Consider the following 26753-nt stretch of genomic DNA (forward strand, 5'->3'; position numbering starts at 1 on the left):
AGAAAGAAAAGAAAAGGAAAAAAAGATGGAAAAGTACATAGAAATAACCTCAGATGAAGTCTTTGGGAAATATATGGATTGCTTATGCCCTTTGGTCATAGGAGTTCAGCTAGGATTATAAACATAAATGATGAAAAGTTATTTCTGAATGACTAATTTGTGTGCTCCAAACCTGAGTTTCATGAATAGTTTTTAAATGGCTGCACTTTAGACCTGGGTTTCCTGGGCTCAGTTTTCTCCCATCACTTACTAGTTATGTGAACTTGGACCTGTTTTTTCACCTCTCTGTGCTTCACCTATAAAATAAGGAATTTCTGCCTTACACCATTAATATGAGAAAAACATGAGTCGATCAATGTATTTAAAGTGCTGGTATCCAAATGCATGATTAGTTCTCTCCTTTCTCTCCTACTGCTGTTTCCTCCTCCTTCATGTACCCTGAGTCCACTGGACTTGCCTCTTGCAATGTCTTTATTGTGGCATTTGCTTTATTTTAGTTGAAAAAGACCTTCATGTCTGAATTCACACTTGCCTTTACCACTTGCAAACTGTCTAATTTGGGGCAAGGTGTTTCATGTGGGCCTCGATTGTATTATCTTTTAAATGACGATAATAGCAAAAAAGCACCGACTTTGGGAGGCTCTGATGTCATGCTGATTTGGTGACTCAGCCTCCTTGATCATCTTTTGTTCTATCATTCATTTTCTCATGCTAATTTTTAATAACATAATTTACGATTTCAGGAACAGGAGCATTATTTCTGTACAAAAATAGACTACCATAAATGAGGCAAACAGTCATTTTGTGAATCAAGCAATGAGAATTTATGGAGTCACATTAAGAAACTGGCTTTCCATCTGTTTGTTGAGAATGCAGACACTGGCGATACAGCCCCTGCCTTCAAGCAGTTCACAGAAAGGAAAGAGAAATGCACATGAAGACCTTACAGTGTGATAAGGTCTACCACAGGGACCTTGGTGGCATCATGGAAGGAACTAAATTTGGCTGGCAGTGTCTTGAAATGATTTAGAGGACAGAGTGAGTGGGCATGTATTGTGTCCATGAACATTCATAAATGTCCCTGGGAGAAGAGACACAACATGCATGAGTCTGAGAGTATAAAGGAGGCCACTAATTCAGAGGGATGGTCCAGGGAACTGGGGCAGGGAGAGGATGGGAAGGACTTTCCAGATCATGCTATACAGTTTGAATCCTAAAATAAAGAGGAACCATTAATGAGGCTGAAACAGAATGAGTCAAATGATGATGATTACCTGAAGTAGAGCAGTGGACACAGGAGAAGTTAACAGAAGATTGGCTTTGGGGAAAAAAAAAAAATTAGGAGGTAAGATCCACAAGACACGTGATTTGTTATTATGAAGGCTTGGATCATAGGTGGGATCCCAGAATGGTCTTGACGCTGCTCCTCAGTAAATAGTTTACTTCTGATGGTTATGATGACCAAATGAACCATCAGTCCTTCAAGAGGGAGATCCTTCTGTAACTGGTCTGTAGGGAGAGAACCTCCTGGTCTAGCAGACGGGCCATTCTTATTTGGCTCATCCCTTTGCAATTTATCCTCCTGGAGATTTTTTTTTTTTTTTAACATACAAAAGGGTCCTTTTGGCCAAAGCTGTGATCTGGGCTCTGATCCATACTTGGTATGACTACTGCCTGTACCACTTCCTACCAGTATGATTTGGGACAAGTTAACCTATGCATCAACATTCTTCTCTGTAAGATGATAGGAATAATCAAATTCCAGACAATGTTTGTGAGGATCTCATTAATAAACACATTTATGCCATAGAGTTTAATATAAGCACTCAGTTGTTTTTTATTTTGATTAAAATGAAACAGCATTAGATTATACAAAGAGAACACAGAAGTTCGCGTGACTTTAGGATTCTCCTTCTCCACAAGGCTTGTGGTTCTGCCTTAAATGCCTTGATTCATTAGCATTTCACAGCTTAGGGATTGTAGCTTTTTAAAATTTGCTTTTAATTTTTGAAGGAGAAGGTTTGTCAATCATTTCTTGTTCTCACCATGTATAAAATGTTAAGTCAATCTAGAGCTTGTTGATGCCTGGGCACACTTGGAAAATGTTAGTTTATCTTCATTAGGAATCGTTTTCTCCTAAATATTACCCAGTCCCTTTTCCTATGTATAACTTGTCTCTTATGTCTATCTTCTGTCATTTGGCAGAAATGGTTGCAATTCTATGCCTCGTCCACTGTGTAAATAATATTCTCAGAAATCAAAATGATTAGGAATAAGAACAGTTCTTTCAATGATCTTGCTGGAATTTTTCATAGCACCAGTCTTCTAAATAGTATTTACCTCATTGGTCCCTCTTCTTATCAGCTAGAAAGAAGGCGAATGTTTCCATTTCACAAACGTTACAACTGTAGTGAATTCTCCAAATCATGAACTTTCTAAATATTCTTTAGTTTTATGACAGAGAGCTGTAGATATTTAAATCTGAGTTGTATAGTATTATCTACCACAGGAGAAAATCATACACCTTCCTGTTGTTTTCACTTCTTAATTATCTAACCAGTTTGTAGAAAGGGAAATGTTTTCACCTTATAAATCAAGCATTAAAACTAGCATACATTTTCTGTTTAATTTTGTAGAACAAATGTTTTCACTTTGCCTCAACTTAATTATTATTCATTTTGAATACTTGACTTTTATGAGTATGCATCAGGCTCTAGAGAATATAAAGATGAACTTTTCCTATATTCAAGGAACTTAGGACCTACTATTATGATGCAATCCGTCTTCCTCTCCTAACACTTCTGCTAAGGTGTTCATGATCTGCCTTCAGCTTTCTCTTCGAGTTATCACTATTCCCAAAGCCTCTGCAACCCAGCTATATTAAGATGCTCCCATTTCTACAAATGATCCATCTTTTCTAACAATCGCACTTTAGAATATGTCTGGGACAATTCTCCACCCGAAAATGCTTTTTGAGCTTCTGTCACATATAAAACACTCTATTAGATGTCCAGTACCAAAAACACATTAGACAAAGCTCCCGACATGGAAATCTGACAAGGAACTCAAAGGTAAATATTCTGTTTTCTAGGTCTGCATAGGAGCAAGTTCCTTACAAAGAATCTAAATAGAAATGGAGGCTTAAGGCAAAGTCAAACTATGTTAGGTTTATAATTTATAAGCAAATCCATGAGAAAAAAAGGAAAGCAGGAATTTCTGGTGCTCAAAGAGATATAGGTATGTACATATCTCTTGATTTCTCTCGAACAGGGGATTGCCAGCTTTGGTCAGCAGGATCCTGGTGTCCACTCATCTGTAGTACAAGAGAACTTCTCAAAGGAAAGACAAGCACTGCGTATTTAATATCTGTCTTTTTCACTGTATTGTAAGCCTGCATGGCATGAGTTATAGCTTGTTTGATTACTACTATGAACCCTGAAGATATTGCCTGACACAGAGTATGCACTCAACACATATTTGATAAGTGATTAGTAGCCAAAGAATCAAAATAATTAGAATTGAAACCCATTTTTTAGACAAAGGGTCCAGGATTCATAGAAAGGCCTTTTGGTGAGAATGTGAGGGTCAGTTTGGATAACGGCCAGAATTGAAGGTTTGAGCCAGAGCGGTAAGCACCTAATTGGGTATAAATGGAAAGTCAATCTCAAAAGGAAGTCAAGTCCCAGATTCCAGAGGCTTCATGTGACATGTTGGGAAGTGGAATTTCATCATGAGGGTATTGGTGTCATTCAAGAACATTAAGCCAGATTGCCTGATTGGTCCTTTTAAAAGATGACCTGGAGGAAATAAATGATTATAGAGACAAGATTCAAGGCAGGGATAAGAGTTAGAAGGCTATTATAATCATTTCTGTAGGGAATAGATTTCCTACAGAAGTAGATTTCCTACAAAACTTCCTTTTGTAGGAAACTTTTTTTAACAGTGAGGATACCAGTGTCAAGGAGTAAGGACATATATAAGATTTTGGTTTCAAAGGCTGGGAGTTTGCTAGGAAGGACTCTAGGATCAACCTCAAATGCTGCCTTAGGTGATTTACTGCCATCCACTGAGATGAAAAAGCATGAATTGTGAAGGTGTTTGAGGATGAAAAGAGGATGAGTTTCAATTCTGACCTGTGAGTTTGAGACACCCATGAGATATTTAAGAGAAAATGTCAAGAGGAAAGAGAATATAAAATATGAATGTACGTGCAACTTCTGGGCTGGAGATGAGGAATTGGGAGTTATTAGCATATAAGTGACAACTGAAATCACAGGAAATATTCAGGGAGAGTAGAAAGAATAAGAAGAGAAGGGCTCTGAGAAGTGAACTTGATGTTTAAGGTGCAAGTGAAGAAGCAGAGCCTGCTAAGAAGATTGACAAGAGCCATCACTCTGGCTGGAGGCAAACATACAAAGATGAAACATGAGTATAGATCTTGTGAATAAGTTTTAGAAAATAAAGCCAAAGGAAACTTTAAAATTTAAGTTAATCTTTTCATTCCTAACAGTAGGTGTGGAAAATATGTTTAATCACTGCAAAATTACCACTTTTCTGTACAGAGTCACAGAATAGCTTGGTTTGAAAGAAATTTTTAAATTGCTTCATAAAATAATGCCTTTCTTTAAAACCTAAGTGAAATGTACATAGATGTGAATGGCAGAAGAAAACTTAAAGAGTAAAGTTTAAAAAAATGAAATCAAGAGAGAATTCCTAAAATTTTATATCTCAGTTTATTGCTAACAAGAAACAAGGTTTCTGGGTCAGAGAACAGATAAATTCTTTACTTACAAAACAGTCTTCACATTGGTCCCCCATGCTCCAAGCTCACACAGGGCAACAGAAGAGAAGCCAGATGTGCCCTCCACATACATGAGTTTGTATCACAGGACAGCAGTGGGAAACTAATGCGTCTCAGAGCTTGTGTAGTACAGCTGTGCCTGCTGCCCATATTCCCCCTGGAGACAGAAAGAGCAAGACCTTCACCTTCTAAAGTGAACAAGTTCTCTCTGGGGAGGCAAAGATCCCCCTGGATTATTATCCTTAGACAGTAAGCAGATGGTTCCAGGGAAGATTTTTCTCAGTCTCTCAGGAGGTCTCTCTCTTTAATTTCCAAGTCTTCATTCAAACATCCTTTAACCCTGTGCTTAGTCATTGAGTCGTGTCCAACTGTTTGCAACCCCATGGACTGTAGACTGTCAGCCTCCTCTGTCCACAGGGGATTCTCCAGGCAAGAATACTGGAGTGGGTTGCCACGCCCTCCTCCAGGGGAATCTTCCCAACCCAGGGATCGAATCCAGGTCTCCCGCATTGCAGAAGGATTCTTTACCTTCTGAGCCACCAGGGAAGCCCTCCTTTAACCCAAATACCAGCAATATTTTTCTCAGGACACCCTGACCAGGTATAAATGCTATTCACATAGCATTGTTTCTCATCATTTATCCGGAGTGCTGGACCCTGAAACAGTCCTGGATAATTATATAGGGGCAGAAGCTAGCACCTCATTTGCAAAATGGAAACCATCCTCTTATGATTTTGCAAGCCCCAGCTGAGAGAATTTGCTAAGAAGGGTTCTAAAGTACAGTAAGTCAATAGCAGAGCTGGAGTCAGTGACCACGTGACGATGGATTTTACATCCTACTGGATCAAATGGGCTGTGATGCCTAGAACAAGGAATGGCATCTCCACTAGATTCAGTAACATCAAAGGATCCTTCGAGCTTGAACAACATATAATCTCTATTCATTGCCAGTCTCGTTAGCGCCAGATAGAATGTGTCACTTTCTCTTCTCTATTCCCACAGCAGTTAGTGTTCATCTCTCAGAGCATTTTTATTATAATTATCTGTTCCTTTCATCCTCATTTTTCCATGCGTGAATACTTGATGGGATAAAATGTCTCTTGAGCACCTAGGATCTGCAGGGCATTGTGTTAAATGTGGTGAGAAATTCCAAGAAAACAGTTATATCTTTAAGAATGCTTATTGTTTAGTATTTTGTACATTTTGAGGTATGGTCCTCAGCCATATAAGTTAAAAGAGAGAGAGATGATTAGCCATCAACAGAAGGCTAGATATTCTCTACTAAAATATGTGTGTCTTTCAAGAGAATGAGAAAAGGAAGATTAATGTTATCTTAGTCTTTGAAGGGAAAGGTGGCATAAAATACAGGGTGGCGGGAAGGAACTGGAGAGAATTAGGTGAGGTTTGATACTGCAAGCTGTTACTCTAATACTCATTACAATGAATCAAAAATCTTATTTTCTTTTTCCTGTATCTTCAATCCTTAGCTATTTTATGCTGAAGCCGTGCGTGGGAATGCTTAAGAAGAGTTATCAGGACTTAAAAATAGAAAATAATTTCCTTCTAGTTCAAACTTGATTGTTTTAAATTGTCACTCAAGCAGGCGTCTGAGTGTTGAACAAAATCAAGAACTTCTGAGGTATTTTCTCCCCAAGGAGATTTTAAAAAATACTATCTATTACTTTCAAGAGAATTAATTAACATTTGTAAAGGTCTTTGGTATAAAATGCAATATAAAAAGAATAGAAATATTCTGATGGTACTCATAGAGAAGTAACTTTTTTTTCCTACATGATCATTAGGAAAAAAATGCAGTTGTCTAGACACTTTTAGTGATGTATGTGAAAAAGAAAATGTAATTTATTGTTCAGTTCTTATACAGATATAACCATAGATGTTCATAATGTAGCATTTCAACATGTATTTGACCTTTTCTTGATAAGGATACAAATCTACTTTAAGATTACAAGGGATAAATTTCAATGTTCTCCTTCTATAGCCTGATATCAAAACAGTTCAAAGCTGACATTTTAATCATACTTTAAAAATAATTGCTCGTCAAAGTTTAATGTAACAAATATTTTTCTCAAATCAAATGTTTTATCTAATTAGGGAATGTTCAAACAAATATCACACTTTCTACACATGAAATATTAAAATCAGCAATCCATTGATTGCCTGAGTGATTTCCAACTTAGGTTTTATGTACATTTAGGCTATAACAGATACAAAATATTAATGGTGATGCCCACATTAGTCATGACTATGTCCACGGCCACTACTTCCACTCATTTATATGTCATTTGTGTCCAACATGGATAACTCTAGAATAGGCACATGTGTCAAATATGGTAAGTGAAGTCATTGATTTTGTTCAAAGTGTAGCAGTTTTCCCCTATAATGTAGTTTTCTTTTTTATTATGATATCTCTATTTTTTCCAATATAAAATCAGACTGTTGGTTTTTTTTTTCTATATAACATTTTCCTTTTCTTTTTTTAATAGTTCTATTGCAAAGATCAAGGCCTGATGTACTCACAGATTAGCAAAGACTACAAATGACAAAGACAGACTAGGAAGGTCACTTTGATTAAAGCTCATCCCTTATAAGTTCCTTTAGTAAATTTCTTATTTTTGTGTAGAAGTGCTCCCACCTTCATGGAATACATCAGCTTCCTGCCAATAGCTCGTGGTGCTGAAGCCCCCTGAAAAAAATCATCCTGGCCTGAGCTTGACAGATTTGTATGTATGTGCTTGTTTCATACTTTATTTTCTCCTTGTTTCTCTCTTTTCTCCAGTACAGTGCTCTTAATCCACGTGAATCTTGGGACATGTGGCACCCCACACTGGTGGCTGAAGCTTTGTTTGCTATTGCAAATATATTCAGTTCCCTGCGTCTGATCTCACTGTTCACTGCAAATTCTCACCTGGGGCCTCTGCAAATATCTCTGGGAAGAATGCTCCTGGACATCTTGAAGTTTCTGTTCATCTACTGCCTCGTGCTGCTAGCATTTGCCAATGGCCTAAACCAGTTGTACTTCTATTATGAAGAAACAAAAGGGTTAAGCTGCAAAGGCATACGATGTGAAAAGCAGAATAATGCCTTTTCAACGTAAGTCTCATGGACTTTTCTCTTGGAAATGTTGGTAGAATTTAAAGGCTACTTACATTTTGAAATTGAACCGTGACAAGTGGTTGCAAAGAAACACTGTGCTCAGTGGGGAAAACAGAGATATCTAGCACATCTAAGTTTTAGTAAAATGGTCTTTTCTTTTAAATGAGCTCATATAAAAGATAGCTATGTATACTGTTTTATAAGGGGAAATAGAAATTCCCTGCTGGTTCAGTGGTTAGGGCTCCATGCTTCCATAGCAGGGGCCATGGCTTCAATTCCTGGACAGGGAACTAAAGTATCACATGTCATGTGGCACCACCAAAAAAAAAAAAAAAAACCCAACAACAAAAATATTGCTGAGAGAAATTGGAGAAGACCTAAATAAATGGAGGGGCTTCCCTGACACCTCAGTTGGTGAAGAATTCACCTGCAATGCAGGAGACCTGGGTTTGATTCCTGGGTTGGGAAGATCCCCTGGAGAAGGGATAGGCTACCCACTCTAGTATTTTGGGGCTTCCCTTGTGGCTCAGCTGCTAAAGAATCCACCTGCAATGTGGGAGACCTGGGTTTGATCCCTGGGTTGGGAAGATGCCCTGGAGAAAGGATAGGCTACCCACTCCAGTATTCTGGTCTGGAGAATTCCATGGACTGTATAGTCCATGGGGTTGCAAAGAATCGGACACAAGTGAGTGACTTTCCCTTTCACTTAGAATAAATGGAGAAATATATTTAAAAAATATGAAATGTGGAGTAGAAAGGAACCTGTGTCTAGTGACAGCGTACAAGCACATTAACAGATAGAATTTATGGAAAACCAGTCATGGAAGAAAATCCAAATGCTTTTCAATCTTTGCTCAGGCGTTTTCCAGATACTGAAGTCCCTTCACGTGTCTCTATTATTCTCAGGTTCCCTAGCCCAAAGTCTAAACGTGGGGAAATAATTCAAACTAGAGACCTCAGGCTAACCTAGGCCATGATTCTGATGTGCATAAAACTCTCTGTGCCCTTACAGCTGATGAGCATCTGGTCTCTTGGTGTCTGATGAGCATCTGAGCATCTTGGTGTCAAGCTTCAGTCAGGCTTGCTGACAGCACACATTCATGGCCACAGTGTTTCAGGCTCACATAGCCCTAATACGTGCCTGTGTCTACTTCCTTCCCACTGTGATAAACAGTGAATTAGCAGATGAAATAGGCAGTGAGGTGATCTTCCTCTCCACAGTAATCACGTGAACACATGGTCATTTGGTAGATGCCTTTGAAAGTCAGATGGCCATTCATTGGCCATTCTAGAATTTTATGTAATCTAAAAGAGTGCAGTAATTTCTCCAGCGGGAGGAAATCAGTTACGTCCCATAAACTAAATTACTTTTGGTTAAAATTGTCTTTTTGTCTCAGTTCTGTATTTGTTTTATCTGTGATCCCAGTATTTAAAACCTCACTTTAATCCATCAACATCTGATTATTTGCACATAAGTTTTCATTGCAGTCTTAGCTGCCTGAAATCCATTCAGAGATAGATCTGATACAAACCACGAATCATAAAGAAAACAAAAAGTCATCCCAGCTCCACCTTGTCACTTCACCGCTTGCTCCAGCCTTTTTATTCTCCTGAGCTTAAGCAATTTCTCCAGTCCGACCAGTTTGCCCTGCTTTGTCATCTTCCTCGTGCTCCCTTCTCACCAGTTCAGCAGCGATTCGTTGAAACCCCTTGCTGCAACATCCTGGTGATGAATGGCTTTGGACTGTGTCTCAGTTTTAATATCAGAACTTGTCTTTCTCCACTCACTTATGATCCTAGACTTGGCAATCTGCCCCTGGCAACAAGGATAAAGAATTCACAGTCGTAGACCCCACCAACCTCTCCACTTCTTAGACTCAAATTCTGCCTGTAACAAAGTTCCTGGATGTTGTCTGCCTGCTGATTGGCCTCCTGGATTTCTGATGGAAATAGAGACCCTTTTTCCATGCTCCATCTTTCACAACTCCTAGTTACTCTGTGCTGTGTGCTCCGATATAGACTGCTTGCTAAGACCACCCTGTTGATATTTGCAGTCACATCCTTCTGATTCCATGCTTTGTCTTCCAGAAAAAACTTCCACACAGCCCCTAGAACTGAGTTTCCTCCTCAGGTCTTCTTTAATTCAAGGAACATTTGTGGTTCCAAGTCCCAACCCATTTTCTGACATCTTATGCATTGCCGTTAACAAGGGTTCTACCTAATCCCATCCTAATTTCGGAGAAGGCAATGGCACCCCACTCCAGTACTCTTGCCTGGAAAATCCCATGGATGGAGGAGCCTGGTGGGCTACAGTCCATGGGGTCGCTAAGTGTCGGACATGACTGAGCGACTTCACTTTCACTTTTCACTTTCATGCATTGGAGAAGACAATGGCAACCCACTCCAGTGTTCTTGCCTGGAGAATCCCAGGGATGGGGGAGCCTGGTGGGCTGCCGTCTATGGGGTTGCACAGAGTCAGACATGACTGAAGTGACTTAGCAGCAGCAGCAGCAACAGTATCCTAATTTATGATCCATGAGATTCTCAGAAATCTGCTTGCCCTGTTACTGGTTTTGTGGTAAATGCTAACGTGTGTTGTGTGTGATTGTGTTTAGTTGTTCAGTTATGTCTGATTCTCTGTGACCCCATGGACTATAACCTACCAGGCTCCTCTATCCATGGAATTTTCAAGGCAAGAATACTGGAGTGGGTTGCCATTTCCTTCTCTAGAGGATCTTCCCAACCCAAGGATCAAACTTGCGTCTCCTGCATGTCCTGCATCGACAGATGCTTTACCACTCTGCCACATGGGAAGCCCCAAATGTTTACATATTGTGAGCTAATTTAAATATGTGTCTAGGAAGAATATGGCTAGAAAATCTGATGCAAAATATTTGATATAAATTTTCTTCTAAAATCAAACATGTTAAATAACTTGGCTTATGTATTATGTTAGCATATACTGATCAATGATTTTTCTCTATTATCATGAAAAGCAACCAATAAGTGTATATCAGTCAAATATTATAGGTCCAAATCATTCAACACCAGTAAATCAGGTGTTCTACCTGAATTTTCCCCCAGATAGCAGATGGTAAATCTGCAAGCAACAAATTATTTTTGTTCAAAGTTACGAAGAGTAACTAGTATGATTTCTTTTTATTTTGGCCATGCTTCATGGCATGCATGATCATAGTTTCCCAACCGGAAACTGAACCCAGGTTCCCTGCATTGTAAGGTGGGTTTTTAACCCCTGGACCACCAGGGAAGTCCCACAATGATTGTTTTTCAATATTAATCTGCCTTACTAACTGTCCTTCGACCCTGTTCAGTATCTCTGCAAAAACTCATCTGATAGATTTGGCCTTATGTGTCTAAGAGACAACTTCTGTATTCAGTTCACACCACTAGCACAGACCTTTCTCCCTAAGATCTGTAAGTCCAACTGTCTTTTGAACAGCTCTTCATGCAAATGTCCTAAACATTGAAACCCAATCAAAGAAATCTCATGAGAGTCTCTCAAAACATTTTTCTTCCTCCTCCTCAACTCCTTTTCTTAGTCAATGCTACCACAACCCATCCAGATACTTAAATCAAAAACTAGATCCCCCCGTCCCCACACCCTCGCCACGCACAGTCAGTCTGCAAATGTCTACTCCTGCTGTTTTTTATCTCGGGCCCTCTTCCCTTGCTCGCTCGCTCTGCCTAAATCCAAGTTCCTTGGCCCCTGGTGCCCGCCTTCCTTGACATGTCTTCTGTCCTGTTGCCTGCATGATCTTTCTAAACCAAAATCTTGATGCTCTTGTATTTAAAATATCTCAGTAGTTTCTTGTTCCTTATTGGATTCAGTCAGATTTCTTAGCTTGACATACTGAGTTCTCAGTGATCTGCCCCGTTCTCGATTCCCCAATAACACATTACTCTTCAACATTTTCTAATGGCTTAAGCTGTCCCTAAAAAGGTCATACTATTCTCTCATCTCAGAATGCTCTTGTTCTGCCCTCTTACTTAGTGAAGTTTTATTCTGGATTCCAAAACCCATCTCAGAGGTACCTTTTCTGGATGCCTTTCTGATCCCCTCCTGACTGTGAGCTCCCAGTGGGAACAGACTGTGATCTGCCTTCTGTGTCTCTCCATTTGCCCACCAGCAAGGGGGCCCTTCTTCTACTCCTTTAATGGTTCCAGCTTGTTTTCTCTCTGATGTGGATAGAACTACATGTTGCTAAAAGACACCAAATGTTTGGTCACTGAAAGTAATCTGCATACAATTATAAATCAATAGTCTCTGGGAAAGAAGCTCTCTCTCTTATGAATACAGAGGCATGGACTTCGTGACAGATATTTTCTCACTAAGAAAAAAGCCATTAATGTTGATTGGAGCTGCGTTCCTGATAACTGGAACTGGCCAACTGCAGTCATACTTTGTTTTAATATACTTTATTTCTTATAAACTAGGAGTAAAACAAGTCATATGTCTTGTATTAATTTATATTTCCTCATTGGTTTCACCCCAAGAATAGAGGAAAATTCAGCTGTGGAATACATGACTTTTTTTTTTTTTTCCCACTTGCTCTCTTTCTCTTGTTATAAGTATTTAACTGGGGAGCAAGCTTGTTTTAGGAATTGAGAAATAGCCTCAAGAAGCAAGAGACAAAATATTACTTTTAGGATGGCAATGCTATAGAAGTTGCCAGATTTTAGTCTTTAACCAAGATGTCATACTACTATGCTTTGATTAAGTGTGGCATTATCCTGGAAAGCTTTCTGTGCTTATCTTTCCATAGAATTGGGAAAATATTGCCCCATAATGGCAATCTGAAATGTGATGTAGCTAATGGCTCATCAGTTTATGGGCAATGTTGCTATCAATAATTATGAAAGCAGTTTTAGAAACAATGGTTTTGAAATATTAACTTAGATTGCTTTTTTAATCCATGCAATATGAGAAGAATTAACTAAGAAATACCAGTGTCCTGATACCAGGGTCTTGATTCATCTAAAAGTACATATATTTTGGTTAAGTGGAACTATTCTGCAAATCTTACTTCTGATTCATTCAACTGAAAAAATGAAAATAAAAATAAGAATGAAATTCAGAATTAACCATAAAATTTCATCTTATTTTGAATTTTCTTGTTTTCAAATTTTAATTAAATATGTAAATAAATGTTTTGCCAAAGAGTCTGCTAATATCCTAATGATGAATAGTTCTTATTTAGGTAGAAGAAAATCAGAATTATTCAACCATTACAATCCATTTACTCTCTATCCCTTTTTTATTTGAATAGTTAGAAAAGTAACTGCTATGAGATTTATGTGGCAACATTTTATACAATTTATTATATCATTCATGTAACTTTTCTCTGAACTGCTATTGAGGTTAGAGAAAAACAAGTTGAATTATACTTTATATTCACAGTGAGAATGTACGCTATTTAGGAAGAAAGAACAACATCATTTTGCATTGAAGCCAATGACACTGTCATTTATCTTAGAAACTGTCCTTAAAGCTACTGAAAATAAAGAACTCATGGCCTTGGGTCAATTCTGAAAGTTTTCAAAGAATAACTTCTAGTGGCCTTTGTCTGAGGCCAATGAATTATATTGAACTTTCCCTGATATTGTTAGACTCTGACATCTGATAGTCCTTTAAAAGTATGGCAGAAACCAACACAATATTGTAAAGCAATTATCCTCCAATTAAAAATAAATAAAAAAGAAACGGTACAAAAATGAATCACAAAATCTGTGAATAAATCTAAAGTGTCAACTGTATTAAACAATTATATATGCAGTTTAAAAATAGGATGGAATTATAATAAATTATACTTTTTCAAAAATTAAAAAAAATAGTATATATATGGTGAACTCTTCCCAATGTACATCCCAGTTGACAAGACAAGATCTGATTGAGGTTGATCACATTAAAACCTTTAAGATAATTTGCCCCACTGAGAGTCCAACAGCCCTAGCAAAATAATTCAATTAGGAACCATTGCATTTCCTAGCCTATAATTAAAATTTTGTTATACAATTAAACATATGAAATGGTTTATGTAAAAAAAAATTCAGAAAAGAAATCCTGAACACCAATTAAGGCATCCGTAGTGGGATTATCATGGTTATCCAGATGAGAAATCCATAGATTGAGTCAAGTAATAGGAGTTTGGTACAAGAATCCGGCACAGGATTATATCCATTAGATTCTCTAAGCAAGGGCTGACCTTAGCAAGAGCTGGACCTTGGAATTTTTTACTCTGAGAATTGATATTAACATGACTCAGCTGTTCCACATTACTCTCTTCAGGGTTTACTTATTACCTGGCTTATTTATTCTCTATTCTGTTTCTTAGTGTGTGTTGTGTCAAAACTTTGGCTTCCTCATAATTCCAGGGATCCTAGTTCTACATCGTAACTTCTGTCATTTCAGCGCCTTTTAACAACTACCTCATTCTCTTGCTGTTTCTAAGATAAAACTTGGACCGAGGGGAGATCTGATAGTTTAAACTCATCTTTGCATGTCAACCCATACCACAGTCCACTGGCCTCACGTGAATTTGCTCTCCTTGGAGCACTTGACCACTGAAATCCTGCCTCCTTAGTCACCATGCCAGGCATAAGATACTTTTTGCTTTTGTTTTCACAATGTAACTACAGTCTTGTTTTAACCATTTCTCAAAGACTCTTAAGAGTTCTATTGTCTTTTATTATATTAAGGTGTTATAATGATCCTACTGAAATAGTTCTTCATTTGAGTTCAGACACTTTTCATCTTTTTCCATTTTGGGAGTAAATTTTAAAAAAAATTTTTAATGCTCCCTGAAATATTAAAAAATAGCAAATTTGATTATCTGAGCATTCAGAGACATCTTGTCATCTTACAGGATTTACTCTGTCTAACTTTAATTGTAAATGTGGAAATCCATAGTGATAATACTATTTTAGTCCTTTTATAATCAAAAAGGAAAAATCAGGTAAAAGTACTTATATTTTTCAAAGACTAAGCCTAAGGATCTATAATTTATCAACTGTCACTCAGTGCCCTGGGACAGAGGTTTGCAAACTTGTTATAAAAAGGACAGGTGGTACATATTTTAGGCTTTTGTAGGCCATCTGTTCTCTGTTGCAATCAGTCACCTCTGCCATCGTAACAGAAAAGAAACTGTAGACAGCGGATAAATGAGTTGGTGTGGGTATGCTTCAATAAAACTTTATTTATGCACATTGAAATGTGAATTCATTTAAAATTTTCACATGTCATGAAATATCACTCTTCTTTTGATTTTTTTCTGACCATTTGAAAAAGTAAAAACAATTCTTAACTCAAGACCATACAGAAACAGGCTACAGGTCTGATTTGTCATCTCTAGTCCAGGAAACTAAATAGCTTTCAAAGCTCTAGGGAAAATTAGGTACACATGTGTGCAGTATAAGGAAACAGTATTCTTGGATTCTTTTTATTAAGCTTATTTTAAATTAATCAAATATAAACTAATAGTCATCATAGTCTATCTTCCAATCTTACTGTATAATGGTTCTATTAGTATACTTATTAGTGTCATTTTGTCTTTATTCCAGGTTATTTGAGACACTCCAGTCCCTGTTTTGGTCAATATTTGGGCTCATCAACTTATATGTGACCAATGTCAAAGCACAGCATGAATTCACCGAATTTGTTGGTGCCACCATGTTTGGGACATACAACGTCATCTCTCTGGTTGTCCTGCTTAACATGTTAATAGCTATGATGAATAATTCCTACCAACTTATTGCTGTAAGTTGAATCACTCCCCTCCTAGAATGTGTTGTTAGCTATACTCCACCCTATTATAATTGGTAATACAATCTGTAACTGCTATGAATGAAACAAATCAGAATTATAAATGGTCAATATGATGTTTATAAGCACTATTACTATACTTGGCTATATACTAATTTAATTTTTCATATTACATGTGATTATACTAAATCTAACCTGCGAGGCAATCATTGGCTATGGCAAGCAGTAGATGAGGTATGGGCTATGAACAGGCAACTCATCTCTATATAATGCCTTTTGGGTTTTGCATTGTCTCTGACCGTCTAATCTACAATCTTCATAAAAGCAAACTCATACCAGCTTTGCAAGGTACAAGTGCTAGCCCAGAGAGGAGTCTGAATGAAAAAGCACAGGATTTTGTTTCTTAAAGCCCAGAAAAAAGTCACTGAGGAGTAACACTGAATGCTGCAGCAGAATATACAATACCATATGTGTTTATTTGAAACTCTAGAGTGCAAACAGCCTAGCTTATTTATTCATTCATTCAATAAAATCTTATTGAGCTCTTATTCTGTTGCCAGGTATGGTCCTAGGAACTAGAAATATTGCAATGAATAAGAACAACAAAGCCCTTTATCCCTTTGAACGTGCATACTAGTGATCTGTCTGTGGCCATTAGAAACAGTGATAGAACAAATCTATATTGGAATATATATCTTAAGACTTAAATATATATCTTAAGACTTTCATATGTATACTTTAGACAAATAGCATCTTATAAGAATAATTATAGGTTGCCCATTTACTCCATAAATAACTGCAATTATATTGCATCTTTGAATCTATTGCTAATTCTCTGGGATGTCATTATTGTTATTTTGAGAAACAGCACTCCTAATTTTAATTAAACTCTCTTTATGGAAGCAAGATGCCTGTCACAGATGAAAAACTGCCTAAGACGTTAAGAATAAATGAATTTTATTTATGGATTCCCAGACTGAAGCATTCCCACTGAATATACTTAGGCCCAGGGCTCTCCAGGTGGTGCGGTGGTAAAGAATCCACCTGCCACTGGAGGAGATGCAGGAGACGTGGGTTTGAACCCTGGATTGGGAAGACCCCCTGGAGAAGGATATGGTAACTCCAGTATTCTTGCCTGGGAAATCCAATGGACAGAGGAGCCTGGAGGGCTGTAGTCCATGAGGTTGCAGACAGTCAGACACAACTTAGCGACTAAGCAACAAAAATGGGAAGATGAGTAGCAGAGGTGACTTTAGTCATCACTAGCCTGGAACTTTCTACCTTCAGTTTTTCCAATCACTAGATGGTTTAATATTGTTACAGACCATTTCAGAATCCCAAGCCTTGAACTGAGGAAGAGTCTGCTTTGTGACCGCAGTAACAGAACATAATGAGGTCAGGATAATCATTAACTTGTGACTCCCTGGAAATGAGAAAGAGCAGAAGCTACTCACAGGCCAACATTTCACCAGTGGGACTGCCTTTTTATGACCCTAAGCCAATTTTACTCATTTCCATTCTCCATGGCTACAGCAAACAGTATCTACTTCCCTTCATTAATGCTTGTTTAGAAAGATAGGGAAGGAGATAGAAATGGGAGAGAAGAGACAAAGGGAGGGAAGCTACGGCTTCTGTGGATCTATCTATCCATTCATCCAATCAGATGTCTGCTAAGAAACAATGAAGACCATGCATTTTCTAGACATGGGAAGCCCGTTGAAAGCACTATCTGTCCAGTGTCTAGACTAAAATCCACATTATTCAGAGTAGAAATGTATGCATTCATCAGCACACAGCAATTTAAGAATATTAGAATGAAGTATAGTCTAATTTTTCCTACTTTAAAACTCGAGAGTTTTTAAAATAATATTGGATTGGCCAAAAAGTTCATTCAGATTTTTCCATGGCATCATGCGAGAAAACCCTAGCAAACTTTTTGGCCAACCCAATATTAACGGGTTAAGATGATCTATTTTGAATTTGTATGTATGCCCAGTTTCTGCCACCTCCTACTTTCCAGATTTTCTGCTTAAATAAGATTTGTGGCTAATTTAAGAGGAGACTGACTGCCCCATATCTAATTGCCACAAATGTTCCTAAGTTTTTCCAGGCAATTAACAAAGTGGAATCATTAATAAACAATCAGGGAGAATGCCTCAGGCTTGTGGGTGGTCACTAGACATACTGTTGTCTGGTACTGTTTGGCCAAGGTTATGTCAAGGTTCAATGCTGTGTCAAAGGCCTGTTGTACATTTGAGGAACTGCTGAGTTTATGCCTGTTGCCTAAAGGTGGACAAGATTTATTCAAATGGAAACATATCAAGTAAGACTTTTCCTGAAAACAACAGAAGTATGAGCCGTGAGCATCTACCTAGGCAAGGTGTCAAGGCCTTGGGAAGACATAAAGCCCTGCTTGAGGCTAGAATCTAATGAAACTGAGCTAATGTAAGCCTACAAGCATGAGAAATGAAGATTCATCTTCAGGTCATTCATCTCCAGTCTCTTTAACATGGAATTGTTTTAGCTGTCTGTTTCCTGGAAGAGGGAAGGATGAAAACTGACAAGAGAGTTGTGACTCCTTTTTAGGCTAAGCCATTGTCTAAAGTGTTTAGATGACTATCTCTGGGAGTCAGCCTTGTTTTTATAGGTAATTTAATTAACGCTCCAAGAGCCACTCCAAAGTCAGGCCACAGGCTCTCTGTGAGGTTTATCTCACCTTATTAAGAAACCTGTCAGCATTGTCATTTTCTCCTGTTCAGGACCATGCGGATATAGAATGGAAATTTGCTAGAACAAAGCTTTGGATGAGTTATTTTGAAGAAGGAGGTACCCTTCCTACCCCCTTCAATGTCATCCCGAGCCCCAAGTCTCTCTGGTACCTGATCAAATGGATATGGACACACCTGTGCAAGAAAAAGATGAGAAGAAAGCCAGAAAGTTTTGGAACGATAGGGGTAAGACCACAGGCTGTTGGTATTACTGTTATGTGTGTGCACTTGAGTATGTTTGCATTCTTTACTGAATATGTTTGCATTTTAGCCTTTTTATTCTCATTGGTTGCATTCAGTAGACATCTATTCCATAGTTATTGTGTCTAAGGGGCTTCCCTGGTGGCTCAGCAGTAAAGAATCTGCCTGCAATACAGGAGACACAGGGACACAAGTCCAATCCCTGGGTCAGGGAAGATCCCCTGAGTAGGAAATGACAACCCACTCCAGTATTCTTGCCTGGGAAATCCCATGGACAGAGGAGCCTCACAGGCTACGGTCCGTGGGGTCCCAAAGAGTTGGACATGACTGAGTGACTAAAAATAACAACATTATGTCTCAGAAACTGCCTGATTAACTATGGTTCACTATGGTTTAACAAACCCAGTTCCTCCACTGAGGGTGGTCACATTGTACATAGGCTTTTCCTAGACCCAACAGTCAAGGTTTGGGAAACTTGCCCATTAATTTCTAGTTCTATTCAGAATTATAACCTCGGGTTACTTTCAGCATGACTGATTCATTGTTTTATCTCTGGATTATAAGGGAATTGTCTGTTTCAATCCCCTCATATTCTCACTGCCTAACAGACACCCCTGCACAGAACACAGAATGCTTGACAAAAAGTTCTCATTTCAGTGACTGAACAACTATTATAACTTAAAAATGCTGTGCCATATTCAAGTGCAGTTATTTCAGAATCCATTCAATTGCTCAACATTTTGCTTCTACCCCAAGTTATATTCAATACCAGGAAGTTGTGTTTGTAAAAAATATTAAGACTATGCACAGCCAAGCCCCTGTTATACTGGAAGATTATACTTCCCTAAGGATATTTCTTTCATATTGGAAAGCAAGAGCTCAAACAACTCCAACAGAAAAGGCATGGATTTAAACTTTTCCAACCAAACCACTGACATAAGTCATTCTTCATTTCTTTCTCACTCAAGTTTCCTCATTTTCAAAGTTCTCATAATGATGTTTTAGAAATTGATACCGTAGCATTCAGTAGTCATCACCTGGGTATTCTCAGAGAAATTGCCTTGGAAGTATTCTCATATGCCCTTCTGTTAGAATTATCAAGGGATATCAGTTACATAATTAAAAATTAACTCATTTTTAATTTTATTTAACTGAGTTTGTGACTACTAGTTATGCCCTTGGTGATCCTTCTTACTGATGAACTTCACTGCCCACTAGGCATTGTTCTCAGCATCGAATGGTGCTTTCTCTCCTGAAAGTGGCATCGATTGTCCTGTCATCTCAGTAATAGTTCTAATTCTAAAGAGAAATTGACAGGCAGGGGAGTAAAGCAAATGGGTGGTTAGGAGAGGCAGTTAGAGTCTTTCCTAGAAACCATCACTCCATGAACTTGGAATTTGGGCATCTGTCTGATCTTGGAAATGGAAGTCAGATTATGATGAAGCCTTATCTTGCAATCCTCATACTAATTTATAGATTTTATCACTGATTTTAGAGACAGCAAAATTATTTTATTCTAAGTGTTTATTCAACTTCTTCTCTTAAAAATAAGTTGAATTTATTGAAGAATATGGTTGTAAAATAAATATAATGATTTGGATTTAACAAGCAATTACCGTACATTTTCCACATACCAGGAGATGAGTTAGGAATTAGAGGTGGGCAGAGGCATAAGAAGGTATGTTTTCCATTCTTGAGGACATCGATTTTAAGGTGAGAGACACAATATGAGAATATCTTACTATAATACATGTTACATGATATATTTAACATGACCACGTAGTTATATTCAAGATGCCATGAGAACAGCATGGGAAGTAATTCACGTTTTCCCTGAGAAAAACAGAAAAAGATTTCAGAGATGCCAAACTCTGGCTTCCTCCCTTCCATGTCAAAATATTCTTTCTCATGTTATTCTTAAAATTGGTAAGAAATTGATTTGATCAGTCCCCGAAAATATATTAATTATTAGTACTATCTTGGCACCCCACTCCAGTACTCTTGCCTGGAAAATCCCATGGATGGAGGAGCCTGGTAGGCTGCAGTCCATGGGGTCGCTAAGAGTTGGACATGACTGAGCGACTTCTCTTTGACTTTTCACTTTCATGCATTGGAGAAGGAAATGGCAACCCACTCCAGTGTTCTTGCCTGGAGAATCCCAGGGACGGGGAGCCTGGTGGGCTGCCGTCTATGGGGTCACACAGAGTCGGACACGACTGAAGCGACTTAGCAGTAGCAGCAGCAGTACTATCTTATTATGCTTTCTCTCATAGGAGTATTTCAATTGAAGAAGACTTTCTGGGACCCAAAATAAAAGCCATATACAAAAGAAATTTGTCTTTAATATTTTAACTTTAGGCTATAGCAGAAGGAATCTTGGGTTTTAAGATGCCATGGAACTTGCAACAAAATACAGGGCCCTGCTCTAATATTTTAAGAGATCCATCTGTGCAGCCACCAAAATAATGGAGGACCACTCTGAGAATTTGACTTCCAGCTCTCTCTCCCGTCCCCCAGAATCCTCCCACTGTTGACATATTTTTAGGACTACATCACCATCATTTCTTAGATGCAAAGAGGAGCTTAACATTGGCTTGGGCTTTCCTATGAAAGCAGTGATTCAAAAGGTAAATGGCATAAATTAAAGAACGTTCTTCTCTATACATTCCTGGTCAGAAAAGCTCAGTTCTATTTCTGTCATTCTCTCTAAATTTGAATATTTTGATCCAAGTTGATGCACAGCAAGGTAATTCACAATAAATTGTGACCTCAAATCATTCCCTTTTCCCTAGCCATGTAGTTCCCTAACTTTTGGTAATGGATATACTGTGCTTTGGGAATTTATGACAAGACTACATCCATATTGTGAGTTGTCTCTCTTTTCTCCATTCTCCTCCTGTCCTCAGTCCTGCCTCTTCTCTGCTAAGCTGAGGCTTTGGACAAGCACCAACCTAATCAAACTCAATGCTATACATTTACTCTTTATCTAGACTGCACTTCCAGAAGGAGAAGGACATATCTTGGTTTTTGTACTCTTAGTTGAGTTTTATACATTTAGATATTAGATGGAAATAGATCATATGTATTATTTGTAAAGAAAAGCATAAGATAAATAAAAATTAATAAAGTTATGATATCAATGGAGGAATTAATGGTAAAGAGTCCACCTGCAGTGCAGGAGACCTGGGTTCCATCCCTAGGTCAGGAAGATCCTCTGGAGAAGGAAATGGCAACCCACTCCAGTATGGACAGAAGGAATCCCATGGACAGAGGAGCCTGGCGGGCTACAGTCCATGGGGTCGCAAAGAGTCAGAAGCGACTGAGCACAGCACAAAGCTAAATGAGAAAGTAATTCCAAAAGGGAGTGCTGTGCATTCATTTCAGTTTGGTTAATCCGCCTGATAGTCCATTGTATAGACAGATGAAGATGAGATAGACACATCCATTAACTAAAAGGTGACTTTGAAGGACTGTTGGCAGTCACTTTGTGTAACAAAGGCACAGCTTAGAAGATTGCTTGACATTTCAGAGGGACCTTAGAAATCAATCACCTCAACTATTTCCTTTTAGAAAAAAGAGCTCTTTTACCTTGGGCAGTGTTTTGGGTGACAGAGCCAGGGAAAAAATTGGTCTTAGTGTCCCTGTTCCCACAAGCTTTCCATCACCCTCTCTTGCTTTCCTGGGAGCTCTGATGACCTTCCACAATACCTTCCATGTGTGTCCATCTTTTGATTTCTCTCAACAGCTTTTGCAGATCCCACCACTGTTCGTCTTTTAGATTCCCCTCTCCCAAAGCCCTTGGTTAACAAGCTGGACTATCTTCCACTCTTATTTCTTGGTTCACATTTTTGAATCAGAATTTTGAAGCTGACTGGGTGGTAGAGTTTATACATTCTCAGAGGCATTTTCTCTAAACCATCCCGCTTGTGAGTTGCATACTCTTGTAACCAGCAGCCACCTGAATGTCACCCTGTTGCTCCCTCCCTTCAGGCATTAAGCCCCTGCACACTCTGAGGGTTACTGATTGGCTATGGTCTAAGAGTCCATCATTGGTGATCTTATCTTGTGATTTATGGCCTCTGGGTAATGCTGATATTACAACTAGCCCTGAAAACATATTAACTTTTTTTTTTTTTTTTAATCTTTGGACTTCCTTTTATGGGTGACTGGGAGTTCCAGGTAAATTAGCCTTTCATTTGGATTGTTTTATGGGAGAAAGCAGAAATGAAGCAGAAATGCTTCATTGAGCAACACTTTTGGGAAGCAAGCCCAGGAAGGAGAGATGCCTTGTTTCTGGGATATCATGAAAATCCCACCAAGGAGGCAGCCTATTGAAAGTATAATCATAAATTAAGCAACATTTTATAGCTTCTGGCTTTATAGTGTAGGTTTTTCTCTTACCAGTTGAATTTTAACACATTTTATCAGCAAATAACCTTCTCGGTGTTAAAACACGGGTTCTCAAACTTTAGTGTGTCCTAGAATCATCAGAAATTTCCATTTTAACAAGCACTTCCAGCTTGTAACTTTAATTAGAAATTCCTGTTTAAAAAGGCACTGGCATCTAGCTCAGCTTTTTAAACTAAAAGCCATTGTTTGCGTTGGTTGTCCAAGAGGTCTAGATCACTTAATTCAAGCAAAAAGATATTAGAGCAATAAGACTTCTCCAGGGTTTAATTAATATGAAACAATTTTCATGCAATAGACCAGGTTTCCAAATAGAATACTTAAGTTGGCAATGTATTGGACCAAAAAAATACTAGGTCTTTTAACCAAATCATTAAAAAATGATCTTAACCTCTTTAGTTCTGTGTGTTCCACTTTCTCATTTTCTCTGGAGCAGGTAGTGAGGAGAACACGAAACACCATCTCTGTTAGGGTCACTTAGCATCACTCAGCTCTGGAACTGCAGATGGTTTTCTCATGCCTGACCAGTTGCCACAGAAATATATTCAGTTAAGTCACCGCATGGGAATCTGGAGAAGTGACTAGATTAATATACCTATCATTACTAAAGGAAAAAGGCTAATAGCACTTGCCTTTCAGAACTCATTTTTTTTTTTTAATGAGAATCATTAAAATGTATTTTCTCTTAATCTTCATGACTCTCTGTATGCCTACCAACAAATCCTACAGATATGACCGTGTTCACCCACGGGTACCTGTGAATTCCTAATTTACTGTGGTAAGATTTGCCGATAAGACATTTTAATTAAATGTTCTTTCCCAAGTGGGAATCTAGAGGACTGAATTTCTTCTCCATATTTCAAGAGTGAGATCCTGAGTACTTGCTGTGACAAGGAAACCTTCAGCATTTTATAGCGTTTGTTTTTATATGCTTAGAAAGTGTGTTTATGGAGAACAATATGTAGACCCATCAGTAAATGAACCACACTGCCATCTCTACAGAGAGATCATAGCCTGCAGTGACCTCTTGCTTTTTCACTTTTTTTTTTTTTTAAATAAGAGTACAGACAGTTGCCCCTCTTTGGGGATTCACTGAGCAAAACAGAGAATAAAAGGCATAATTCATGGGCTTAAAATCAGTGATAGAGCCAAACTAGAGTGGGAATGAGAGAAAACAGTGCTGACAAGGGACTATAGGGAACGAGCTTGGTGAAGCGAGCCTGGCATTCCACTGTGTGGACACGGAGAGAAGGAGAGATAGAGTGAGAAAATGTTACCACGAATTCCCTCGAGCCCTTTCTTTCAGAGCTGCAAAACTCTGCTTGCTCTAAAGCAGCCTGACACTTCTGTTGAAATCAGAGTTATCTCTGGGTAGCAAAGGTTTTTTCTCACTAGCTGATCCTTTCCTTTATCATTATCTCTGTGATCCAAATACTGCCATTGTCTTGTCCTAACAGATCAGGAGGAACTTGGAAAGGAAGAAGTCTGCCAAGGTGGCAGCCGGTGTATCCTGGGCACTTGCATAGAAAGCCATCCTGCCAAGGAACATTCTCTACACCTTGCCAGACTTTGGGTAGAATTCGCCAAGAAAACTCCCATCTTAAAGGGCACATCTCCCTCCAAAATATTTTTCCTAGACATCCAGTAAAGGAAGGAAGATTCCTGATCCATCATATGGCCCATTTTTCTTATTTCAACATAACAACAAATCAACTTAATTTATTTTAGAAAAAGCTGCCAAATGCAACTCCACAGATTTTTCATTGTTGTTTAGTTGGGTCCAACTCTTCTGCGACCCCATGGACTGTAGCCCACCAGGCTCCTCTGTCCATGAGATTTCCCAGGCAAGGATACTGGAGTAGGTTGCCATTTCCTTCTCCAGGGGATCTTCCCAACCCAGGGATGGAACCCATGTCTCCCCAGTCTCCTGCATTGCAGGCAGATTCTTTACCACTGAAATTTCTCAGTAACATGGTAAACATGACTTCATTCACAGAAAATTTCTTTATTCCTAACAGGTCTACCATGCTGGCATTCTACCTAGTCATTAGTTTTTTTTTATAAACAATAAAGAACTGTTAGTCATTGCCAATCACTTTATCAAAGTTTAACATGACTAGCTTGAAAAAAATTCACTACCTCTTACGCACTTAGGTACTTTTTAAATGAAATGTCCTTTGTTATACTGCTTTTATAAACACAAATGGTCCATTCTATTCTTGGTCACTTCCAGTGATAATAGAGCAAATCCTTTTGCCGTTCAGCTGAACTTTACCCAACAAAGAGGTTGCAAACATGGTATTGTTGATGGCAGCTCTATTTTATAAACATTTAATGATGTCACCAGTTTCCAAAAATTATTATTATGTTTATGGCAAAGAATGCCTACACTATGGATTGAAGTCTTTGTGTCTGAAAATAAGATATTTGGAACTCCTACCCCATAATAGTAATGGTCAATAAGTATTGGTGAATTCATTGCATTCAGTTTGTTTTCAGTGTTCAGAAGATGGTTGACTGCATCCATTCCTATCTTCCTAGGTTACTGAAGTTCAGTTAGCTGATATAATCTCATAAGACTAAAGACTGTTTTATTTTTTATTTTTATTTTTTTTTAAGACTGTTTTATAGTATGACCATCTAGGTGTGGAAACAGATTGGTTGGCAAAAACAATTAACTGTAAACTTGGGTTATGATATTGAATAACTCCTGATAGTTATCACAGTAAAATTTTTTATGTTCTTTCTTTCTACCAGACTATTTTGCTTAAAATTCAAAAAATAATTTTTCCAGAAAAATAAATCTGGAATTATCTTTTAAAGTGTGATCTTTGGTCTTTTTGTATTTGTATTAAAATTTCAAATTTCATATATGAGTAAGTTTCTACAGAAGGGAAGACAGTTGTGCTCTTTTTAATACTAAAATAAAGTGAAAAGTGAAAGTCACTTGGTGGTGTTTGACTCTTTGCAACCCCATGGACTGTAGCCTATCAGGCTCCTCTATCCATGAAATTCTCCAGGCCAGAATACTGGAGTGGGTAGCCTTTCCCTTCTCCAGGGGATCTTCCCAACCCAGGGATCGAATCCAGGTCTCTCGCATTGCAGGAAGATTATTTACTATCTGAGCCACCAGGGAAGCCCAGGCATCATGATAGTTTTCACTTATTCTGATTCTGTCATCCTTAGTTTTAGTTTTACTTTGAGAAAATTTAAAGTTAAATCATGACTTCAAACTGCTTTCTGACTATTTTAATTGGCTTTTTAAAGACTAAACTAGGAAATGTTATAGAGACCCAAGATAATAAAAATTGAGTCTACTAAATTCTGTACTAAATCCAGAGTTTCTGTTTACTTAAATCCTAGAATATGATCTCCTGTGCAATGTTTACAATGAGAGTGCTAAAGAAGGTAGTGTACAGCTGCATTCACACTCAAAGTCTTTGTGTTCACTTAAAGTCAAGGAGATCTGGAAGGCATGTTACCTCCCAGAAGTGCTTTTTTCCTCAGATTTCAGCTGATCTGTGTCTCAACAGGAGTCACATACCTCCATCTTGTGGCTCATTCATAAAGTTCCCACATTCTTTTTTTTTTTTAAGATGTTCTAATTTTGTATGAAGTTTCAAATTTCCCAGTCCTATAATTAATACCATAATCATTTGAAAATCTGTTTCCTAAGAGTCAT

At 38.2% G+C, this 26753-nt stretch overlaps 1 protein-coding gene across 6 annotated transcripts in view; it reads left to right on the forward strand.

Annotated features, from left to right (window-relative positions):
- Positions 1–26753, forward strand: part of TRPC4 (transient receptor potential cation channel subfamily C member 4) — a 207654-nt gene that overhangs the window by 172728 nt on the left and 8173 nt on the right. For all 6 annotated transcript variants that reach the window (XM_061434728.1, XM_061434729.1, XM_061434723.1 and 3 more), the window contains 3 exons: positions 7599–7912; positions 15494–15689; positions 18455–18649. In XM_061434728.1, coding sequence (XP_061290712.1) covers positions 7599–7912; positions 15494–15689; positions 18455–18649 — 705 coding nt within the window. The remainder of the gene's footprint in view (positions 1–7598; positions 7913–15493; positions 15690–18454; positions 18650–26753) is intronic.

Source organism: Bos javanicus, chromosome 12 (genome assembly GCF_032452875.1).
Source record: "Bos javanicus breed banteng chromosome 12, ARS-OSU_banteng_1.0, whole genome shotgun sequence".
Taxonomy (NCBI): domain Eukaryota; kingdom Metazoa; phylum Chordata; class Mammalia; order Artiodactyla; family Bovidae; genus Bos; species Bos javanicus.